The sequence below is a fragment of the Oryx dammah genome, unplaced genomic scaffold (assembly GCF_014754425.2).
Source record: "Oryx dammah isolate SB20612 unplaced genomic scaffold, SCBI_Odam_1.1 HiC_scaffold_2, whole genome shotgun sequence".
Lineage (NCBI taxonomy): Eukaryota > Metazoa > Chordata > Mammalia > Artiodactyla > Bovidae > Oryx > Oryx dammah.
In genome coordinates, this window is record NW_024070186.1 from 149323745 (window position 1) to 149348241 (window position 24497).

The 24497-nt window shown below is 37.4% G+C and overlaps 1 protein-coding gene across 1 annotated transcript in view; it reads right to left on the minus strand.

Annotated features, from left to right (window-relative positions):
• Positions 1 to 2384: 2384 nt before the first annotated feature.
• LTN1 (listerin E3 ubiquitin protein ligase 1) overlaps positions 2385 to 24497 on the minus strand; it is a 57113-nt gene continuing 35000 nt past the window's right edge. Inside the window, exons 20-30 of the mRNA XM_040227671.1 lie at positions 22400 to 22535; positions 22070 to 22214; positions 20927 to 21140; positions 20202 to 20439; positions 19490 to 19564; positions 15293 to 15479; positions 10874 to 11045; positions 9575 to 9795; positions 7561 to 7755; positions 5793 to 5960; positions 2385 to 4891 (exon numbers count right to left, since the gene is read on the minus strand). Of these exons, the coding sequence (XP_040083605.1) occupies positions 4829 to 4891; positions 5793 to 5960; positions 7561 to 7755; positions 9575 to 9795; positions 10874 to 11045; positions 15293 to 15479; positions 19490 to 19564; positions 20202 to 20439; positions 20927 to 21140; positions 22070 to 22214; positions 22400 to 22535 (1814 nt within the window). The 3' untranslated portion in view covers positions 2385 to 4828. The remainder of the gene's footprint in view (positions 4892 to 5792; positions 5961 to 7560; positions 7756 to 9574; positions 9796 to 10873; positions 11046 to 15292; positions 15480 to 19489; positions 19565 to 20201; positions 20440 to 20926; positions 21141 to 22069; positions 22215 to 22399; positions 22536 to 24497) is intronic.

Below are 24497 nucleotides of genomic sequence, written 5' to 3' on the forward strand. Positions count from 1 at the left end.
AGGAAAACAAAGATTATCTGTTCTCACCACTGCTATTCAATACTGGAGTTTCTAGTCAGATGTCTAATAAAAGGCATGCAGACTGGAAAAGAAATAAAACCATCACTATTGCCAATGGTAAGGCCTTATATATAGAAAATTCTGGGTTATACACACACACACACACACACACACACAATTAGAACTAGTAAACAAGTTCAGCAAGATTGCAGGGTACAAGATCAATGTGTAAAAGTAAATCTCATGATACTATATATCTTCACTTTCTCCTTCTCATTTTACTATCAACTATACACTAGAAATGTATGCCTTCTCATATTGAGAAATTCTTTTAACTTTAGCTGATGAAATAAATTCCCACGGTTATACCTACACAGTTAAAGAAACCCATGCTCAGAACAGATGCATTGAACACTCTACTCCTAAGTTGTTATAGATAACCGATTGTTAATGGGTCTTAAAGAATGAAAAGGAGCAATACTCTCTGGCTATACAATAACTACACTAGAGTTTTTTAGTATCCAGTACTTAACTAGGTAGACTCCAGTGGTCAAACTTACAGTCTTCTATAGGGTACATAATACAAGAGTAAATTGTATACTGCAGCCAGTATTTTTGAGATAACACGTCAATTTGGAATGCCATGGAAACAGGTTTCTTGACCTCCTCAGGTACCTCCATAAAATCTGGACAACAAATATACGAATTATTTATGCTTTTGTGCTACCCAAAGAAGTTGCTCTCCTTAAAAAGAAAGTCACAGTTAAAAAAAAAAAGACACTGTTAAAGCTACTGGAACTAGCTGAACACATGCTAAACACTCTCCTTGACCCAAAAGTCCTTTTGCAGAAACTTGTGTAAAACAGGTATCAACCCACTCCAGTATTCTTGTCTGGGAAATCCCATGGACAGAAAAGCCTGGCGGGCTACAGTCCATGGGGTTGCAGAATCAGACACAACTAAGCAACTAAAACTTTCTTCTTATAAAACAGGAAGAAAAATTCATGGTGAGGTTCAAGGATTTCATTCATAAACATACAAAATTTTTGCCTCTAATTTTAAAAACCATACAGAGAATAACTAGACTGTAAAACCTTAAGTATAAAATTTGGCAAAGCCAAAAGAGCCTCCTGGTCCCACTAGTTAAAGCCTAGGATGGACACCTATCAGATTCTTCCATAAGACGACCCATTATAGTAAGGGCAAATAGGCCATGAGAGAACACAGCAGGGGAAGAGAGTTAGAGTTCTTGGACAGCAGAGGACATGTCTATCTAGGAAAAGTCTTAAAAGAAGAATAAGACTAGAAGACTACTTACCTACTCTGCAAGATTAATTGTAAAGCTATTTTTTAAAGAAAAAAAATATATATGTAAAATTAACACAGATAAATAGACCAATGGAATAGAATACAGAGACCGGAAACCAATACACATACAACAAGATTTGGTAATATAAGTGAGGAGGCACTGCGAAGTCAATGGATAATGGACAGACTATTTAATAAATAATATTATGAAAACTGGCTACCAATATGGGGTAGGATTTCTACCTAACACTCACAAAATTGCATTTCAGGTAAATTAGGTATATGTTGAAATTCGTAACTTTTAGAACAAAGTATGTAATATATACATATATATTTTTATATCTGAGGGAAGGAACCAGTTTTTAAAAATGAACACAGAAAAGCCTCAGTCATAAAGGAAAAGAATGATCAATTTGACTAAACTTAACAGAAAAATTCTGTATAATTACAGATAGCCAAAGACCATGTTAATGTCAAGCCACCTGCCAGAAGAATCCCTGTCCACAACATGTGCAATCTGCAGGGAAAACAGGCATATAGATAATATATTCACAAATAAAGACCAATAAATATATGGAATAAAGCTAAGATTCATGGTAGCCAGGGAAATACAAATGAAAACAAAGAGCTACTATCTCACAGCTCTGACTGGAAAACTTTAAAAGTGGTAAGACTAAGTGTTTTGGTGATGACGTGGGAAAACCAGAATCCTCTTGTATCACCATTGAGAGCACAAACTTACACGCCACTCTGGAGAGCAATCTGTCAACATGTAAGAGTCAGACACAACTTAGCGAATGAACAACAACAACAAAGTCACAGAGCACATATCTAAAATCAGAATATCTATTACCTGAAATCCCATTTGGGGACGTGTGTTCAGAATACCTAGCACGTTTCATCTGCATAAGAAAATACTATCAAGAGTGTACACTGGCAGCACTGTTCAAAATGGCAAAGAGTAACAACTGAAATGACCATTAGTGAGGGAAATGATAAGCAAACTGGTATGATACAAAACAGCAGTAATGTTGAACGAAAAGGGAAACTACAAAAGAACACATCACAAAATTTTGAAAAACTGCTGTATTATTTACAGACACAAACATGTGGTAAAATATAAAATCTTAAGCAGGAAGGAGTCATACCAACTTCAGGAAGGTGGGCGAGCTCCAATGAGGAAAGGAGGAGATGGTCTCAGGGAAGAGTACAAAAGAGTAACATTTTATTTCTTTAAAAATCAGAAGCAAATATGGCAAAATAGTTTATGAAGAGTACAAGGGCATTTATATTATTATTATTGTTATGTATATTTGAAATATTTTGCAATTAAGAAGAATTTTAATGGGCACATATGGTATAACAATCAAATAATTATTCACACCATACAAACTCAAGTAATGACATTGCTTTAAGCCACAGAAACTTATATACATACATTACAGCATGTGATAAATAAGAGTTAAAAGTAAATTATAAAATTTGCAATTTACATCAGGGCTTTAAATTAACAATTTTGGTAATGGGCTCTGAATCTCATGCAATTTTAAAATGTCCTTAATGCTAGAATTTTAAGGGATGCTCTCGAGTTGTCAAAGCTATATCAACAAATTTAATTATAATGTGATATTCTGAATTTCAGTTTTATTTTGGAAAGCTTCTTCTTTAGTGTATAAACAATAACAAGCTTTACATTTGTATTTACAAGTCTCAAAGAAATGTGCGAAGAGTCCTAAGTATGACAAGTAGCCATTTCACTTAATTATACTGTTTCACCAGAGAACCTGATGCCCCGAAGAATAATGTGGAAAAACAAAGCTCCATTATTCCCTTTTCTTTTCTGCTTGGGGTCTGGGTCAGAAACAAGGTGTACCACTACTGGAAAAGTTATAAACAAAGCCTTACTATAAAACAATTTTAAAGGGAAAGCATGTAATTGTGTTACAGAGGAGTTAACACAATCTTTTGGGTTTACTATGTCAGAGAGAGACATAGGAAAAAGAGAGAATATTTTAAGAAAGGGGTTAAGAAGAGGTAGTAGAATTTTGCTATCTGTATTCCTTGAGCCTAAGGCTGTAAGATAATAAATACTACAGAGAAAATTTTAGGAGACAGATAAAACTGGGTAGGACACTGCATCTACACTACAACTCAAGGTCTTTAACTCACACGGAATTCTTCAGTCTCCACTACAATGCTCTGACCACATTCATACTATTTCAATAATAACCATTTTACCCAGTAGATAGTAAGCAGTAATTTTATTTAACACGAGTTGCTTTTTGCCAATTAAACATTTGCAACAGAGATGATTAGCTGAGTCTTCATGTTACCTGGCTATGAGATAGGCTAATTATTTCCCATGTGATGGAAGACTGCAAAAAAATTATTCCAAGTTCCAAACTTTCAGACTTTTATATTTTGGGCACAGTTTTTAAGGGCAGTAATGCTGTAGCAAAACTCAGGTCTTCACCTACCCCATTTCAGCCTGTTATACTGAATTATACTTAGTATTAAAATGTCTAACTTGCACTTATGAAGGCTAGAAAAAATTAGCTCCCCTCAACTCTAATTTAGTGTAATTCTGACCAGTAAGAATAGCAAAATTTGCTTACAAAATTTAAAGCCTCCTACAATGTTTTTATATTTTTTGCTTTTTCCACCACTCTTAAGTTTCAGAAATAATTCACTAGTTCTTTGCTCTTGACAGAGGAATAGAAACCACTCTGCTTCAGGAATGAAATAAGGTGACTTCTGTTTCTCTCAAATTCTCACCCTCCAGAGACTCACTGCAACTGAGTAATAAATTCACTGACACGTCTGCAATCCAAATTTCACTAGCACAAGGAAATTCTCTTACAGTAAAAAGGTCAGTGTTCTGAATTTAATTTTCTGAATTTCAAAACCCTTAATAAATGGAGGCACCTTAAAGTTCAGTTTATACTCTTTTACATAGGCTTTCAGAGCATGCTTTAAATAGCTTAAGATAAGCTATATTAATAGCTTATGTCATTTTATCATTAAAATAATCTACAAATATCAGAATACTAATTAATTTTTTTGTTGTAACTAATAAATAAGTCTCAAAATATCTGTGGATCTAAATCAACCCTCTCAATTCATTTACCTCACTCGGACTGTTCTAAACATAGATAAACTAACTGAATAAGTTTATCAATATAATATACTTGTGCAATGCTTTCACTAATTCCAACTCTGTACTTTAGGGTTTTTCCATATTTATTGTACAAAGCGATTAAACTATTAATATAAATATTCTTCTCTCCAATATGTAATATTTTTATGTAAAAGAAAAGGTTTCCAAACATTTACAATCTAAAGATAAGTAAACCTGATTTTAGGATCATTACATGAACCAAAATAATTTTCCAGAGAAGGCCCTATTTGAGAGTAATGCTCAGTGGCCTCCTCACATCAGCACTTCAAGATGAATCCAAATCCACTGCCTTTGCTTGAATTTCTTCAGGGATCAATTCCAATGAGGGGAAAAAAAAAAATCTCAGAAAAAGGTCTCACGACAGAGTGGACAGGTGGATTTGTTGCTGGATGTAAACCATTTGTACTGAAAAAGAAAAGTCTAAGTATTAAAAACTTTTTACACTGCCATTTTACATATACGTCTAAAGTAACAATTTTTTAATATAAAAATATACTTTATAATTACACAAAATGGAAATTAAAGCAAACATTTCTTATCAAACTGGCCAAGTTGAAAAGACAATATTATCTTTTTTTAAAAATAAAACAAGATGACTACAGCAATCCTTTATTGAACAATGATGCTCAGCTTTGCATGTTCCATTTAAATAGTGGTAGGTTTTACATAAACCATCTTTTTTTAATCCTTTCAACAACCTTTAGAAAAGTATTACTATCTCCATTTTACAGATGAGAAAACTGGAACTCAGGGCCGCAAGTTGGTGCTTTGCAGACTAAAGTAACTTTAAAATGATTAAAGTAAGAAAAGGGAGACTACCGAAGTGTTCGTTCTTTGCATTCATCTCCAAATCAACACGGTTCAGTGCTCCTTCCAGAGGCCAGTGGTTCTCCACACTCAGGCTCACGCTCACAAACACAGAGGTGTATAAAGAAACCTGCTGTGACGGGACTGAGCATAGCGAGACTTTCTTTATGATGTCTGAAAAGGGCAAAAAGCTCTGATGCCAGATGGCTCTCAGTTCCAATTTGTTCAGTCTCCTTTACGGTATACATCTTACAAAGCCATCCATTTTTTAAGTGCCAAGAGCTATTTTAGAAACTTCCATTTATTAAAGTGCTTTGATGCTACCAGTCTCAGTAAATTACTAATTTTCTTTTATAGATTTTGAAAAATCATTTTTAATATGTCTCCCATTAACCACAATTAAGAGTTTAACATCCACAGTTTTCCAAGGTTAGATATCATCCATATATAATATTAATATATGTATGATATAAATAAGCTAGTTTCTCTTTAGACTTACCAAACAAGCTGAATGGAACTTTTTTTTGCACGTTCTACAGGCTTTTTTGGGAAGAGAATAGTTGAAACCGTGAATGACTGAGAAACAAATCATGCAATCTTCAACACCCTCAAAACGTTTGTCTACATTATTTTTCCATAATGCTAAGCCTTCCATAATACTTCCATTCTGTTAACAAGGAAAAAATAAAAAATAAAAAAATAAAGTTAATATACCCTTTACACACACACAGTGTCGCTTAGTCGTGTCCTACTCTTACGACCCAGTGGACTGTAGCCTGCCAGGCTCCTCTGTCCATGGGATTCTCCAGGCAAGAATACTGGAGTGGGTTGCCATTTCCTTCTCCGGGGGATCTTCCCAACCCAGGGATTGAACCCGGGTCTCCTGCATTGCAGGCAGATGCTTTATCCTCTCAGCCACCAGGGAAGCCCTAATACACCCTTTAAATCACCAATATCATCTTTATTCAATTTCACAAGTTTTAAAATTGTATTATAATCTGGAGAGAAGAGAATCTGCTTGGCTATATTCACAATTCTAAGTTTTATGAATACTGATTTTCAAAATGACCTCCCACGTTTTAGGAACCAGGTACATTTCTTCATTAAGTGTCAACTTGAAAGAAAGGCTTCTGACCCAGTTTTCAATTTTTATAGTCTTAGCTTGTTATCTGATGAAACTTTTTAAATAATTAAGTTGTTTGGATCAGTTCTCCTAACTGTTAATTAACAATGATAAAATTAACTATCTCACCTACTCAAATGCTGATTTGTTCCAGCTCTATAATACTAGTGAATAGACTTGTTTTAAAATACTTTTCCTCTACTGTAGAATGCCTGAGAAGCATCACCAGGTGCAAACAAAACTAGAGAAGACTTAACAATCTGTTTAAAATGCAAAAAGGTCTTTGAAAGTACTGGGATTTCTCTAACCACAGGAGGAGAGGTGAAACGTTTAAGTAAAAGCAGCTCAGAAGACATTCAGCTGTCCCGAGACTTACAAAAAGATTCCCTCTCAAACTTTAATACCAGGTATTGTTCTATAACATCTACAGGGTCAATGAAGAAGAGTCGATTCTTTTCAAACACAAGGGGAAAATGCTACAGAGCATTTTTAATTTTAAAAAATTAAAATAAGCTTGGCAGGGTCAAATCCTTTAGACATATATCTGTTTCAGTTTCTGTTCAGTCACTCAGTCGTGTCTGACTTTTTGTGAAACCATGGACTGGAGCGTGCCAGGCTTCCCTGTCCATCACCAACTCCTGGCGCTTGCACAAACTCATGTCCATCGAGTCAGTGATGCCATCCAACCATCTCACCCTCTGTCATACCCTTCTCCTCCTGCCCTCACTTTCCCAGCATCAGGGTCTTTTCAAATGAGTTGGTTCTTCGCATCAGGTGGCCAAAGACTCTAGAGTCAGCTTCAGCATCAGTCCATCCAATGAATATTCAGGACTGATCTCCTTCAGAATGGACTGTTTGGATCTCCTTGCAGTCCAAGGGACTCTCAAGAGTCTTCTCCAACACCACAGTTCAAAAGCATCAACTCTTCAGTTCTCAACCTTTAGGTTTGGTCCAACTCTCACATCCTTAATGACTACTGGAAAAACCGTAGCTTTGACTATATGGACCTTTGTCAGAGTCAACAAAATATAGTATCCATTTCTACTGAAGCAGAAGAGAGAAAGCCTCACTGCCCTTTCGCACGGTAAAGCAGCGACTTCTCTCGAGTTCAGAAAGCCTAGCAAGCATGTACCTGGACACTTACTTGATGGGTGAGGTAAGTGCTTAGCTGGAGCATCCAGTTCCGCCACTGCTGCACAGCCACTCCAACTCTTTTCCCACTCTCCACTGTTATTGAGCCCAGTGGATAATTTGAAGGCAGCTGTATTATAAGTTCAATCACTATATCCTCAATGCTGTAAGTGGCCATGACTTCTCGAGTAGTAGCTCGAGCTTTAACCTGCAACATATGAAAGGTAATTTTTTTTTGGCCAATTTTCTTTTCCTCTCTTTCATTCAAAAACCATCTTGACAGGTTGACAGATAGCAGCCAGTCCTCATTCAAACAAAACACGGGTAAACATATTCACTTATCTAATGTGAGATATTTAAGAAATAGGTTCAGATATCTGACGTGTTTCATAGCGATGTTATGACAAAGATGTTTTTAAAAGAAATGCACTGAAAAAGTATGTTTTGATTATATTAGGCTTGTCATATTGTAGTTTTTGAATAGAAGAGTATAGAATGGGTTATTATTAATTATCCCTTCTCTTCCAAAGTCAGTGTATCAAATATCACTTCTATTTAGATGTCTTCCAAGTCTTTCCCTCGGAGAAGGCAATGGCACCCCACTCCAGTACTCCTGCCTGGAAAATCCCATGGGTGGAGGAGCCTGGAAGGCTGCAGTCCATGGGGTTGCGAAGAGTCAGACACGACTGAGCAACCCCACTTTCACTTTTCACTTTCATGCATTGAAGAAGGCAATGGCAACCCACTCCAGTGTTCTTGCCTGGAGAATCCCAGGGACGGGGGAGCCTGGTAGGCTGCCGTCTGTGGGGTCGCACAGAGTCGGACACAACTGAAGTGACTTAGCAGCAGCAGCAGCAGCAAGTCTTTCCCTACCACAGAATTCCCCTGAGCTTTAGAACCAACCATCAACTGCCAGAATATTTATACCTGATCTTTATTTTCCTACTAGGATTGCAAACTCAATAGAGAATACAAATCACCATCCTTTAAAAATTTATTCTTCTGAATTTCATATTCTATGCTAAAAAGTGTAGCATCATCTTAAATTTCTCTTTCAGATATTAATTAGCTGTAAGTTTGGTTAAATCACCACAGAATTTCTCACATCCCTCCCCTTTTAAGGACTAGTCTCACTGATACTGTTTCCCACAGGCCCTCCTCATAATGTCTACACATTATGAGCCTCCCTAACTGCTCACATGAACCGACAGCCCACGCCAACAGCCCATGCTAAGACTTCAGTCACAGCAATTTCACTGCTTTAACTGTGACACCATCACTGCCTCAGAAGAAAAAAATTCAGTGGCTATGCAGTACTAAATATTTTAGACTGTTAGTTGATGCCTTTTCCAGTATGGACTCAATTCATCACAGAAGCAGTCTGTTCTCTATTTACCTTCATGAAAACTACTCTATATGAATACTGGGCTACTCATTATTTCTTAAGCAATCACAGAAATTATTAATAGATTCTTATCTTCAAACTTTTTGCTTTTGCTGTGCTGTTTTCTCTATATTAACCCAAAGCAGCATCCTGCCGACCTCAAAATAAACTGCCCCCATCAAGTCTTACCTAGGCCCCTAAGCCAGATGACCTTTTCCCACCCTAACTGCAGAATACTGTTCCTCTTAATGTGCCACTTTCCAGTTTCCAATGCAAAGAAACCTTACCAGTATCACCTCTCTTTCCTTTATCGGACTGTATGTTATTATACAACAGGAATGTGACCCTTCTGAACTATTTTGCAGGTGACTGGCACAAAGCACCTGGCATCTGTAGGTACTCCAATATATATTTTGAATTAACTAATGAACATTCAAAAACTATTTAGCATAGGTAAATGAAATTATAACACCACTTCAATCGATGCATTAATTTGAGATCTGATGTCTAAGAATCAGAAAATAAAATAGACAATTTCTGTAATTTCTGAACCAAGAGCTACAATTGTGATCATACTCACTACACTGGATAGGCATAATCAATACTGAGACTTTTCCAGAAAAAAATTCAAGATAATACTAACCGTCATGCCATTAAACAGCTGTGTACTTGTTTGCACAGAAGATATTTCTTGAAACGAAAGAACACTGCTAACATACTTGCTGGTAAATCTATCTACGATATTGAAAACACGCTTCTCACTACTGTTCCACCACAGCCTAACCATGGCTGGCAAGTCTTTTAATGTCATGTGATAGACTGAACAAGCCAAGTGTGGAATATGGTAGGGAAGAGCTGAGGTATCTGAGGAAAAAAAAATTCTTAGTTAGTAACATGTATGTCTTACACAGAACAGACTAATATGAGTACTTTCCTTGGAAAATCACTTTCAATTCCTTAACACTAGCACCAGAGCTCATAAAACAAACATACCAAGGAAACCAGAACTCTGTAGAATATTAGCTTTTTCTCCCACATTCGAAATGAACAATTAGAATGGTAGAAAGAAGATCCTGAAGGATACTGAAAAATCTGCCCCCAAATAGCACTATTTTGCAGGAAAGATCACAAATAAAATGAAGCATACACAATTCAAAGAGGAAAAATTAAAGATTCTTTTTCTTATGAAAGTGAAATCGCTCAGTCATGTCCGACTCTTTGCGACCACATGCACTGCAGCCTATCAGGCTCTTCCATCCATGGAATTTTCCAGGCAAGAGTACTGGAGTGGGTTGCCATTCCCTTCTCCAGGGGATCTTCCCAACCCAGGGATTGAACCCGGGTCTCCTGCATTGCAGGCAGACGCTTTATCATCTGAACTACCAGGGAAGCCCCAAATTATGAAAAAAAAAAATTGGTGGCCTTTACTTTCCCCAGAGTTCACTGATGTGTTATACAGAAGTTCTAGAGTCCTACTGTACTATTCATAAGACAAAGTTCCAACCTCAGATCTCCAAGGCATTTAAAACAATTCCTATTCTCAGGAAATCCTTTTTAACACTGAGGCATAGCTAGATGCATGCATGTCTACCCCTTCAGCTAAAATGTGAGCTCCCGGAGTGAAAAAAATAATAAATTTTACTCATCTTCATTTCCCCAACAGAAGACCATCCACAGGCCTATAAAACATTATTGTCTACAGAGTAAAAGATAATAGTAATCAAGAAACTAAGCTCCAAAAATGAATTAAATTCCTAAAAACTTTAACCATAAGATCTAATTATTTATTCTATGTAGAGAAATAGGGAAAATCTGGCACTTCAACAATGTCATAGAGGGGACCCACGTTTGGGGTTACTCTCCACGTCCTCATGGTAAACAGTCATACAATCTGACTTGAGCCTCATCCCCAGGAAGAAATACACACACACATCATACTGACCTCTAATACTCAACTGGAGCTCTTCTGTAAAGAAAGTTCGAGGGTCCTTATTGGAGAGCTCAACAGCTGTCTCTGCAAAGGCTGGATTTTCTGGCATAAGCCTGAACAGGTGATAAAGCAATTTATTCAAACTTTTTGTTTTTCGAAGGTACATTGAATACAGAGCTCGAAGCTGGTGGAAATGAGAGAATTTTTGTTAGTACACCCAATTAAATAGGACATTCAGCAGACCTGGAACGAATTAAAGTATAAACTTCCCTGAGGGTGGTCCAGCAGCTGAGACTCCATCCTCCCTATGCAGGGGGCCCAGGTGCAATCCCTGGTCAGGGAAACTAGATCACACATGCTGCAACTAAGATCCAGCACAGCCAAATAAATAAATAAATATTTTTAAAAATATGTATATTACCTATATATATAGTACAATGTATATATGTGTATGTGTATATACATATATAGTACAAGAACACAATGAAAAAATGCATTTATCTGAATACTGAGAATGACATGGAAGAGTCCTACAAAATACATCACACAGTGTTACTTTCCAGTCAGGTCGTCTGATGACACTGCTCTCCCTTCTCATATACTGGCAGAAGTTCTCACTACCCCTTTGTTATCAGACATATGCCTCTAACATCTTTTCCAAACTGTCTCCTATTGATAAGTTCACCGCCACTTGGGAGTCTGAGCTGAGAAAAATCTATTTGCCATTGCCCACAAGATGCTTCACTCATTCTCCTCCCAAATCTTTCACACCACAATCTCTAATCTTTCAAAATTCTGCTCAAAACTAATCCCATTGCTATGGCTGCCCTCACCCTATACCAAACATTCCAGCATCCCTTTACGACAGCACAATCTGGTAGCTCAAAATGTCCTGAAGTTGTTTTATAAATCAAGAAATTTCACATAATAATATGGCTTTTTTTTTTCTGATTTCTTTCTTAAAAATAGGAAAAATCTGGCACCACTGGGTATACTACAGGTATCTACATGAGACATGTGTTTTAGAAACTCATTCCTCAATGATGTAGTTTTCATTTGTTCACATTTACCTTGCAGTTCTTTGGTATTTGTACCTGTTTTAAAATTACTTTTTCCACTATGCCATATTGTCTCCTCAGAGTACACAGACACCATTTTCTGGACACAATGAATGCTCAAATACAAAGACCAAGCCACAGGATCTGGCATTTGAGATTCCTAAAAAATCAACCAAAGACCTTTACCGTGAAGAAATCTGGAGGACACTATCTTTACCAAGTAACCAAACTTAACATCACCAAGTAAGAGGACACACGATATTTTGTGCTCCTAAGGTGACAGTGAGAACACAGCACCACTGTGCAGCAAATCCTCTTGCTGAAAAATAACCAGAATGTAACTACGAGGAAACTACAGACAAACCCCAACTGGAAGACAGTTTACAAAATAACTGACTTGGTGAATGACAAGTAAGAAAAGGAGAGAAATTATAACCTAAAGAAACATGATAGACAAATACAAACATAATCCTTGACTGAATCCTCAATAGAAAAGGAAATAAAACTATAAAGGACATTACTGGGAAAACTGGGAAATTGTTATTTTTTTAGGGGGCAAATTTTAAATACTAATAGATAGTATTATTGCATCAAAATTAGAGTATAATACCTGTATTACATTTATGATGAAACATGTTCTTATCTTAGGAATTTATGTATATGTACATGGGTGCTTGGTTGTATCTGACTCTTTGTGACCCCACAGACTGTAGCTGGCCAGGCTCCACTGTCCATGGGATTTCCCAGACAAGAATACTGGAATGGACTGCCATTTCCTACTCCAGTAGATCTTCCTGACCCATGCGTCAAACTGAGTCTCTTGTGTCTCCTGTGTTGGCAGGCAGATTCTTTACCACTGCACCATCTGGGAAGGCCATTTCTAGGATATACATGTTTAAATACTTTTAGCAAAGCATCATGATGTCTGCTGCCTACCATCTCTGCAAATCTGAATATTTTTCAAAATAAAAAGTTGGAAGGAAAGTAGAATTTTTAAAAAAATTTATTGCATATATCAATGGGTTTTTAAAAAACCATATCTACTGGCCAGCAGTCCCATAGTATACAACACAAGAGAAATTAAAATAAATGAGCACACAAAAACTAAGGCATAAACCTTCACAGCAGCTTGATTCACAATCGGCAAAAAGTGGAAATAACCTAAACGCCCACTGGATGACTGGATAAGCAAAATGTGTTACAGTCATACAATGAACTATGTTTCGGACATAAAAAATGATGCCATACTGACACACGCTGCGTTATGAACCAACCTTGAAACCACTGTGCTATAGGAAATAAGCCAGACACAAAAGGCCATGTATGTGAAAAGTCCACAGTAGGCAAATCATAGAGACAGAAAACAGGCCAGTGGTTGCAGTGGCCAGGGGGTTTGAAAGGAAAAGGGACAGCAGGTGGGCAAGGGTGTTTTTTTGGGGGGGAGGGGGGTTGGGAGGAGGGCTGGGTGTTGATGTGTGTGGATATTGAAAATGTTCTAAAATTAGATGGTAGTGATGGTGTACCATTCTGTAAATACACTAGAAACACCAAACTGTACTCTTTATCATTTTTTTTTAGCCACACTGGGATCTGAAGTTTCCTGACCAAGGGTCAAACCTGCGCCTCCTGCAGGAGAGGTGCCTCCTTAACCACTGGACCACCAGAGGAGTCCCCAAAGCTGCATCCTTTAAATAAGCAAATTTCTTTCTGATGATATGTGAAATACATCTCAGCAAAACTGTAAGACACACACAGACACACACAGACACACACACATTTCCAATTCAATTTAATTCACTAATTCTTTTGAGATGAATGTTAAAACCAACCCAGGTTAAGGACCAAAAATTTATTTTAAAAATGGTCTGTTTTAGGATTCTCCTAATTACTGTTATTTACTGAGTTATGATAGTTTACTTGTTGACAGCTCAGTTCAACTTCTAGGCTCAATAAATGCTGATCTAATTGTGCCCCTCCCCCACCCTGGCTTAATGAAAAAGATGATGTACTAATAATTTCTGAGTATAAGAATTATATAATTATTCCTAATTTCTGAGTATAACAAGAAATGAAAAAGACGATGTATTCCTAATTTCTGCATATAAGAATTATACAATTATTCCTAATATCTGAGTATAAGATAACAAGAACAAAATTCTTAGATATAAGGCCTCAATATGCTGCAATTTTTTAGAGATCAACAATATTCTAAGAAACAAATGCAGAAACCCAAGTAGTTCTTGAAATATATAATCAGTGAATTAAGTCAAGCTCAAATCACAAATTAAGTGGTAAGACTGAAAATAAGTGAAACAATCTGAACATCTAGATCAGTGTTGCCTCTGTGATTTCATTTTCTCCTTAGATAAACAAATGCAAAAACGTATATGTTGATATATTTGTACCAAGAAATAGATTATTGAGCTTCCCTGGTGGCTCTGGGATAAAGAACCCACCTGCCACTGCAGGATACATGGGTTTGATCCCCAGTCCGGGAAGATCTCCTGGAGAAGGAAAGCAAAACCCACTCCAGTATTCTTGCCTGGAGAATCCCATGGGCTACAGTCCATGGGGTCGCAAAGAGTCAGGACTAAGTGACTAAACAACAACATGGGTTCTTAGCAACAACCTAAGTTATAACTTAAGGATTTTGAAAATCACACTGAAAATGAATGCCATGATATTTAGTCACACTTTAAATATGTAGTGATTTAAGTCTTGTATTAACCTGACAAAGAAGTGACCTACTTTATTAAACTGATTCAATGTTTAAAATTTATTAAAAGCAGGCATCTGTCTAAAAGAATTTTTTTAACTGGAAGAGAGCTTGCCAGCTTCCTTCTTAAACGTGAGACAACAGAGACATCTAGTGGCTGCTAAAATAATTTGGGCAAAATAATTACTATAGGATATTTTCATTATTTAGTGATAACACCTTGAATTACATGTGGTAATATTTCACAGATCTTTCTCTAAACACTGATTTTCAAATAAGGTGAATTTCCGTTGATATTCCCACAAGAGTCAGTAGTTAACCAAAGGGAAAAAGGAAATAACAAGATCTGGTTCTTTAGAAACTGTTACTATGATAGCACAAAAGTAAATTATAGAAACCTGGTTTCCCAAAATAAACAGACTTGGTGGATACATTCCCTTAGAAAAAAACTGATCCAAGCATAAAACTGTGGGAGGATAACAATGTAGAGACAGAAATAAATTTAGCAGAATATCTGTAATGAGCCAGATAAGATCAGATTAAAATGTGAGGCATATCCTCATTTTTCTCCAAAAGGAGGGGAAGGAAAGGGTTTAAGACAGTAAGAGAGAAACACATATAGGACAGAACTGTCAAAAGTTGTCTCATTTTATTTACCTGAGATGAAGCAGCTTTGAAGAAAGTAAGTATTAATTTCCAAGTGAGGAGGTACCCCAGAACATAACAGAAGTCTTCACTCAGTGGCTTGATAGTAACTATCTGTCCAACAGGAATACATCCCAAAATATTTTCTAGTAAGTCCTCTTGAGTGCTAAGAAGAGACATCAGTGCAGCTGGTGGCGACCTAAGAATAAATGATTAAACACCACAGTTTTCTTCATAATTTGTCTCTTAACAAACTGACAGCATGTATAAATTTCTATTTTCCAAAAACCATTTTAAAAGTTCCCCTTTATAGGTTCAATTTTGACCCCTAATTTTGTATAAAGGCAATTATAGAATCTGAAAGGCATAAAGTGATATAGAAATATATTCATATATTTTCATATTTATAAATATGTAAGATATGCTATAAAATTTACTCTAGAAGTTAGTACTTAAAAGAAAAACTCTCTTCAGTTCAGTGCAGGTGCTCAGTCCTGTCCGACTCTTTGCAACCCCTGTCCATCACCAACTCCTGGAGTTTACCCAAACTCATGTCCATTAAGTCAGTGATGCCATCCAACAATCTCATCCTCTGTCATCCCCTTCTCCTCACGCCTTCAATCTTTCCCAGCATCAGGATCTTTTCAAATGAGTCAGCTCTTCACATCAGGTGGCCAAAGTATTGGAGTTTCAGCTTCAACATCAGTCCTTCCAATGAATATTCAGGATTGATTTCCTTTAGGATGGACTGGTTGGATCTACTTGCAGTCCACGGGACTCTCAAAAGTCTTCTCCAACACCGCAGTTCAAAGGCATCAATTCTTCTGTGCTCAACTTTCTTTATAGTCCAACTCTCAGATCCATACACGACTACTGGAAAAATCATAGCCTTGACTAGACAGACCTTTGTTGGCAAAGTAATGTCTCTGCTTTTTAATATGCTATCTAGGTTGGTCATAAGTTTCCTTCCAAGGAGTAAGCGTCTTTTCATTTCATGGCTGCAGTCACCATCTACAGTGGTTTTGGAGCCCAGAAACATAAAGTCAGCCACTGTTTCCACTGTTTCCCCATCTATTTCCCATGAAGTGATGGGACCAGATGCCATGATCTTAGTTCTCTGAATGTTGAGCTTTAAGCCAACTTTTTCACTCTCCTCTTTCACTTTCATCAAGAGGCTCTTTAGTTCTTCGCTTTCTGTCATAAAGGTGGTGTCATCTGCATATCTGAGGTTATTGATATTTCTCCTGGAAATCTTGATTCCAGCTTGTGTTTCTTCCAGCCCAGCATTTCTCATGATGTACTCTGCATAGAAGTTAAATAAGCAGGGTGACAATATACAGCCTTGACGTACTCCTTTTCCTATTTGGAACCAGTCTGTAGTTCCATGTCCAGTTCTAACTGTTGCTTCCTGACCTGCATATAGATTTCTCAAGAGGCAGGTCAGGTGGTCTGGTATTCCCATCTCTTTCAGAATTTTCCAGTTTATTGTGATCCACACAGTCAAAGGCTTTGGCATAGTCAATAAAGCAGAAATAGATGTTTTTCTGGAACTCTCTTGCCTTTTCAATGATCCAGCAGAAAACGTATATTTCAACCTTTTGTTTTATAGATGAAAAAAAAAGCATATACCCAGAGAGGCTAACTGATTAGTCTGAAGTCCCTGCCTAGCCAGGGGAACAATTAGGGCTAACAAATCCTATCAGGTCCTTTATCAACCAACAAAGGTTTAGAAGATCATAAGATGTATTGTCTTTCAACACAGTTAAAGAAATGCAAAAGGAAACTTAACATTCATAATTAACTCATGGCAATGTAAGGTAATTTTCTTCTTTATGGAAGTAGTGTACTTATTAACACTTTTAGACAAGCTTGTAAGAGTCTTAAGAAGTGAAATACTTGTGTGTGTTGTTGTTGTTCAGTTGCCAAGTCATGTCTGACTCTGCAACCCCATGAACCACAGCACACCAGGCTTCCCTGTCCCTCATCATCTCCTGGAGTTTGCCCAAGTTCATGTCCACTGAATCAGTGATGCTGTCTGACCATCTCATCCTCTGTCACCCTCTTCTCTTGCCTTCAGTCTTACCCAGCATCAGGGTCTTTTCCACAGACTTGTGTGTACCTCCAGTCAAATTCTCTCTGACATTCTGACTTCAGTCTCTTGTTTTACCTCTGTGATCTTTCTTTCCTTGTGGCTTCCTACTACCAGCCCATAAGTAAAAGTTCTCTTCAAGCTTCTGCCCTTAAGTTTTTACCTTTAGCACCACCATCTCATGTACCAACCCTTCTCCATTCCATACCAACCATCAGCAGATTTTACAAAGAACAACTCTCCACTTTACACACTAACCTCTATGCACTTTGGAACTTCTGGAATGGCCTCCACCTCTGCTTGCTACTTGTTCAGTTTATGAACCAGCTGATGGTATCTCATCTTCTAACAAACAATGCCCCGCTCTCCAGAAAATGTCATTTTAAAGGCCCTTCATCACCCTCCAGCTTTATTGTTCACTCTACGCTCCTTGCCTACTCTGCACATATTTATTTGGCTGCACTGGGTCTTAGTTGCGGCACGTGGAACGTCACTGCATTGTGGCACAGGGACTCTCTAGTTGTGGCAACGTGGGCTCAGTCGTTTCAGCATGCAGGTTTAGTTGCTCCCCAGAATGTGGGATCTTAGTTCCCAAACCAGGGATCAAACTCACGTCTCCTGCATTGCAAGGCAGATTCTTAACCACTGGACCACCAGGGGAGTCCCTCATTTATTCTCTTACTCAACAAATGAGGATTATTCATAACTATTTAAGGCCAATAACTGGGTGCTAGAGGGGAAAAAAGTCAGGAGTAAGAGACTAAAAGCCTTAAAGAGCTTATATTCCAGTGGAAGATCTAAAAATTAAAAAATATGTCACATGGCAACAACTTGATATTCCCCAAGCATATCATGAGCAGTCATGCCTCAATGCCTTTACACATGGTGTTCCTGTAACTTTCCCCTGCCTGCTGAAATGCTCCCTAATCTGAAAGGTCTTCCCTTTCATCAATGTCTTCCCTTCTTGGCACAGCAGTTGTGTCTCACTAACATCATCCTTTTTCTTAGCACTTGTCACACACTGTCTTCTATTATAGGGTGGTTGTTTAGTCACTTAATCGTGTCCAATTCTTTTGTGACCCCATGGACCATAACCCACCAGGCACCTCTGTCCATGAAATTTCCCAGACAACAATAATGGAGCAGGCTGCCATTTCCTTCTCCAAGGGATCTTCCCAACGTGGAGATCAAACCCACATCTCCTACACTGGCAGGTGGATTCTCTACTGCTGAGCCACCAGAGAAGCCCACTCAGTTTTAGGGTAATACATCGAAATTAGATTATAAGCTCCTTAAGAAAACAGCTTACTGAGCACTATATTCTCCCCTCACCATTTAATTAACACTTGCACAAAGGGGTGCTCAATACATTTTTGAACGCTATACTCTATCCCCAGTTACTATGTGGCCAAAGAAAGTTTTACTAAACAGTAGCAAACTGAAAATGACTTAGAAACAAATAGAAGAGAGAGAGTAACTATCTCTTCAAGTGAGCTCTAAAATTCATTTATATCTTACAGACAAACGTACAAGACTTGTGGAATGAATGTATTCACTAAATTTAGAGCTTTTGCATTGCCTCAGTCTTCTAAAGTCATCATGATGGATTAAGAGAATTTAACGAAGCAATCCAACTTATGATGGTTTGACTTCTAATTTTTCAACACTACAATAGTGTCAAAGCGATAAGTGTTCAGTAGAAACTATACTACAAATTGTGACCTTTTCCCAGACTGGCCATATGCAGAATGATACTCTCACCATGCTGGGCAGTGGTGGTGAACTGTAGCTCCCAGTCAGCCACGCAATCACAAAAGTTTAACAACCAAACCACTCACAACCATTCTTACCCAGACAACCATTCTGCTTTTCACATTCAGTACAGTACTGAATAAATTACAGGAGATATCTAAGACTTTATCATAAAACAGACTTTGGGTTGGATGACTTTGCCCAACTGTAGGCTGACGGAGTGTTCTGAACACGCTTCAGTAGGCTAGGATGAACTGATGTTCAGCAGGTTACGTGTATCAAATGTATCTTTGACTCAACATGTGTTCAACTTACAATGAGGATGTAAACCTGTAAATTGAGGAAGACTTGTATTAAAAATAACTTACAAGGCTGGTTCTTCTTCTTCATCTCCATATGATTTTAGATTATCTTGATCATATTGTGGGAATTCAGGCATCAATCTGGAAGTCAGAATATTAAGTTACATGTTTCAATGCCATTCTCCCAAAGTAACTAACCTCCAATTAAAATAAATAAATTAAAAATAAAAGGATATTAAGTTACATGAAATGGTTCATTGTTAAGTCATGCTTAGCAATAGAAAGTCCAACACTTATTCTGTAATGAGCATATCCTTTTACTGAGCGTATTCTGAAATAATCCACTATGGCCAGGACTATATAAATGTAAACTGTGCATGGAGAACAGTGACCATTCCTGTTACTGAAACGCTTAGTCAAGCTTACTCTGTTGCTGTTTTTACTTTTACTTTTTTTTTTTTTTGGTAACTTATTTCTACTTTGACTTTTTATTTAATGACCAAAAATTAAAACTACATATGTGAAAGTGAAAGTCATTCAGTCTTGTCCGATTCTTTGGGATCCCAAGGACTATACAGTCCATGGAATTCTCCAGGCTAGAATACTGGAGTGCATAGTCTTTCCCTTCTCCAGGGGATCTTCCCAACCCAGGGATTGAACCCAGGTCTCCCGCATGGCAGGCAGATTCTTTACCAACTTAGCTATCAGGGAAAGCCAAAACTATATTTCATTTTTTAAAAAACCACCACAATACTGATTCAACTGAAAGAATTCTTACTTGTATAGCATATGATAGACAGCAATTTGCACAGGCCGAGCTCTATAAAGGAGTAACGGGGCTAATGTATTTAACAAAGTCTGGAGGTATTCTGGCAAGTTTGTTTTCTGACCAGCAATCAATCTTGCAGGGAGTTTCTGACTCAATAGCTGATCCTTTGGGATATAAGTTAATGTTTCACACATGGGCTTCAGCATTGCATTCTGAAATGATGTTTCAGATGTATCTCTGTTTTCTCCTGATGACAAAAAGGAAAAAAAGAGTCATACCCCAAACAAAGTGAGTAATACAACTTGACCGATTCATAGATAACCAAATGTTATTTAAGAAAATGAAATAAAAACTTGACAAACATTAAAGCAGTCCAAACTAGAAGCATGAACTGAATACATATTTCAGATAATCTCAACTATTTAATGACTTCTATTATCTTATCCTTTAAAAAAAAAGTTTGAGTTAAAATAATTTATTCATATTTTCTGAATTAGTATGATTCTAATTTTCAGTGATCTTTAGGTATCTTGTGATGTTTCAATTCTTGTCTGTAAAGCAGAAGAATATACGATGATTCTGAGATGATAAACTTTCTCTCTGGTTCTTTTACTATTTTGTGTTGTGTGACCTAAACGTCCAAAGTTGATTTTGGGGTGTTTTGTGTTGTCTTTTTAGTTTTTCAAAACAAGTTATTTTCAATGACTATCAATATTACTCCCTTTTTCACTTGCCTGTAGCAGTCACCAAAAGAGGTAAAAGCAAACTGTGGATGCCAGGAGAAAAAAATTCTTTCCATTCGCTGATTAGATTTACAGGAAGGCTGCCAGTGGTGCCCAGAGTTGTGGAATCAAAAAAAGCGCTGAGTTCACAGGCCAAATCACAGCTGACATAGGCAAACAGTTGTACAAGTGGAACAGAATACAGTGCCTGATTCTCATTTGTTGTCTGAGGAAACAAAAATTAAATAGGTAAGCAACCTCCTGTAGAATATTACAAGTCAAGGCAATAAAGAGAAGTTCCTTTTATTTCTCTAAATTTGAGAATAAGAAACAGTTTGAATGTATAGTCTCAGGAGACATTTATATACCCAAATAACTTATTTTCAGAATTAAATGTTAGGAATTAGAATTAACCCATTTATCGTGAACTGTTCTTTTTCATTTCTGCAACCATGAAGGAAAATAATATCAATTACTATATACCAAGTTAAATATATTAAAAGCACATTTATAATCTTCTCAGGAGCCCTCCTAATTGGGCATTATTAAGTTATTTTAAAATGAAGAAACTGAGGCTCAACTTAACTTTAATTCCCTAAGCCACACAGTAAACAGCAGGGAGAGTAGAGATTCAGACCAATTCAACACTAACTGACTTGCTGCATGACCTGCTACCTAATACCCATAGTTATTACACAGCTGGTTGCTTGGAGTCATAAAAAGAACTCTAATTCCCTCTGAATTTGTTTAATCTTTACTGCACTAGTCTGGCAATAATGAAACAGTACACTGTAAGAATAGAAGCAAAAGACCAAAAACCTTGTCATGAAAAGATAAAACCTTAAAGGGCTATGCTACACATATTACCCTAAAATAAGCTAATGGAGAGACCATTTTAAAAGCAGTTGGCAATAAATAAATAAATAAATAAAAGCAGTTGGCAGAATGGTTACTGAATGATATCAGCAAACACTAAACCTCAGTCATTTCACTGATCTGTCAAGCAGCAGTCAGCAAGGAACATATCTATAAAGTGTTCAAATGTTTGCAAAGGAGCGAACTACAATCATTACTTAAAGAGGATGAGAAAATACTTCTGGCACACAGACATGCACAAAAGCCCAACAGCGGTGATGACTCAGAAGGTTAATTTACCTCCAACCAAGCCAACATGGAACACATGATGAAGTCCCATTCGCTCTCTGCCAAAGGAGATGAGCAGTATTTCAGAAACAGGGAAAGGAAACGGATTATTTCTATATTTACAGCCAGTATCTCTGGACTTACTTCTGACAGATTACTGTGATAAAGACAAAAATAAAACATCGACAAATTATACAGACATTCACTGAGAAAAATTTAAATCTTATATACTTAGACTGACTTAAATGCCTACCACCCTATTACTCTACGAAATAGTGACTATAAGACACATAATCTGAGTCCACATCATACACAGAGGGAAAAATATAAAGTATTACCTACCAACTGAAAAGAAAAATATCTTCGTGATCTTTTTTCCAAGTTATCAGAATTTTTAATAGACCATGTAATAGCTCTCCATCATCTATGCTTTTGGTCTGCAGACAAGAATTGAAAATGGCAAGATGTCCAAAACCTCCTATAGCAAAATTAAAACATTTTAAAATTGTATCGCTACTATAAAAAAAGAAAGCCTATGCTGAGATACGTTAAAGACTTTCTTCAAAAGTGTCCAGGTTAATAACTCTAAAATTAGGGCTTGTAAGAAAGAGTCAACAAATGAGCTTATAAACTCCATAGGCAGGGACCTGCCAACATACTCAGCCCCCAGCACGGAGAAGAAAGTGTGGCGGGGCAGGCAGAGGGAAGCAAGTGAATGACACTATGCATTAAACTCGCCTATGCCGTTTTTTCCTTTGTTTCCTTACGTATAGGACTTACTCAGCATACCCACCTCTCAACAAACAAACAAATCTCTAGCTAGAGTACAAAGTTAAATAAAGTTGGAAAATAGAACATACTGTTTTATAATTCATACATTCACTCAGTAAGCATCTATGTTGGGAAAGCTCGTGTGGGGTTCCCTATTCTTTAGACTCCCTGATTCCTCCTTATTCTTCAGTTCTCAGCTTAAACACTGCCTCCACTCTGAAATTCCCAAGTACATCAAGTATGCCCCTCCTCACTCCTCTAGTATCACTTGTTTGTTGCCTTTACAGCCCTAATGTTTGTTATTATCTCGTCGGGAAGTAAGCTCCATGAAAGCAGGAACCTTGTCAGTTTTACTCATCACTGTTATGGCCTCCTAACACAATGCCCGAGATACATTTATTTTGACTGACTAAATAAAGAACGAATAAATGAATGCATACAAGGTACACTGCTAGACAGATACCAGGGAGAAAGCTGAACAAAATCCAGTCCCTGAAGGGACTTACTCAGTAGTACTGGCAGACTTAAAAACAAATTAGAATAATATGGACAAAAACTGAGACCCAGAGCAGGAAACTATAGTGAGTCAGAAAAGGCTTCCCCAAGTTGGTGTGTGAACTGGGATTTTCAAAAGATCAAGGTCTGCAACACTAGAAAAAGGACGCTCCAAGGAGTGCTAAGGCACAAAGCTGTAAGAAAGCGTGGGCTGATCAAAATTCATGACAATTTAGCATGGTCAGGGCCCAGAGTGGAAGCAAAAGAGGTGAAACTGGAGAAATTGGTTGCAATAAGATTTTAAAACATCTTACAGGCCAAACTAAGGACTTAGGTTTTTATCCTGTAGGCAAAAGAGAACCAACAAAGAAAGCAAAAATTAATTAATTAATAACAATGTAGTCTTCCTTTAAAGGCAGAGGAAGAATTTTTTTTAAATCTTCCTGACAAAATATCAATAGAAGAGGCTTCAAGTTTAATCAGAAACAACTCATGTTCTAATAACCGAAAAGTATTCGTTAGCTAATTCTGCTTCATCACTTGGGCTAGAAGAGAAAAACTAATTGTCAAACCTTAAAAAACTACTCTTTCATTTACAGATTATACTACCACCTACCTGACATGGACTCTGAAAGCAGTATTTCCATCTAGCCAACAGCCTACTGCTTACTGACAATCCCCATTTGAGTACTTATTCCATAGCCACCTTAATCGTAATCTCATGTGTTCAAATCTTAACATCATCTCCCTGTACACTCCTTCGCCACCTTCCATCCAGCTCTGAAGTCTCCGGGCAGGGTTTCCTATAAGGCCTCATGGTACTTCCATCTGCCCAATCCAGAAATATAACCACAGAACCCCAGCAATTCTACTTCCTACCTCTCTCAATTCCATCTCCACTCTTCCATCTGTGCCTACACTCAAGAGTTCTTATCTCTCATTTTGATTATTCGAATGGCTCTCTATCTATATAGTCTCCTACCCCTAATTCCTCTCTTCTCCCATATCCACCCTTCACACAGCTGTCAAGATAATCTTTCTAATGTGAATATGATAGTCTGACTACTTTCCTACCTAATTTGGGCCACTAGTTCCTTACCTCCTATCGCTTAAAGTCCAAACTCCTTACCTGACAAAATGAGGCCTTTATGATCTGTGCCCTGCCATTCGCAAG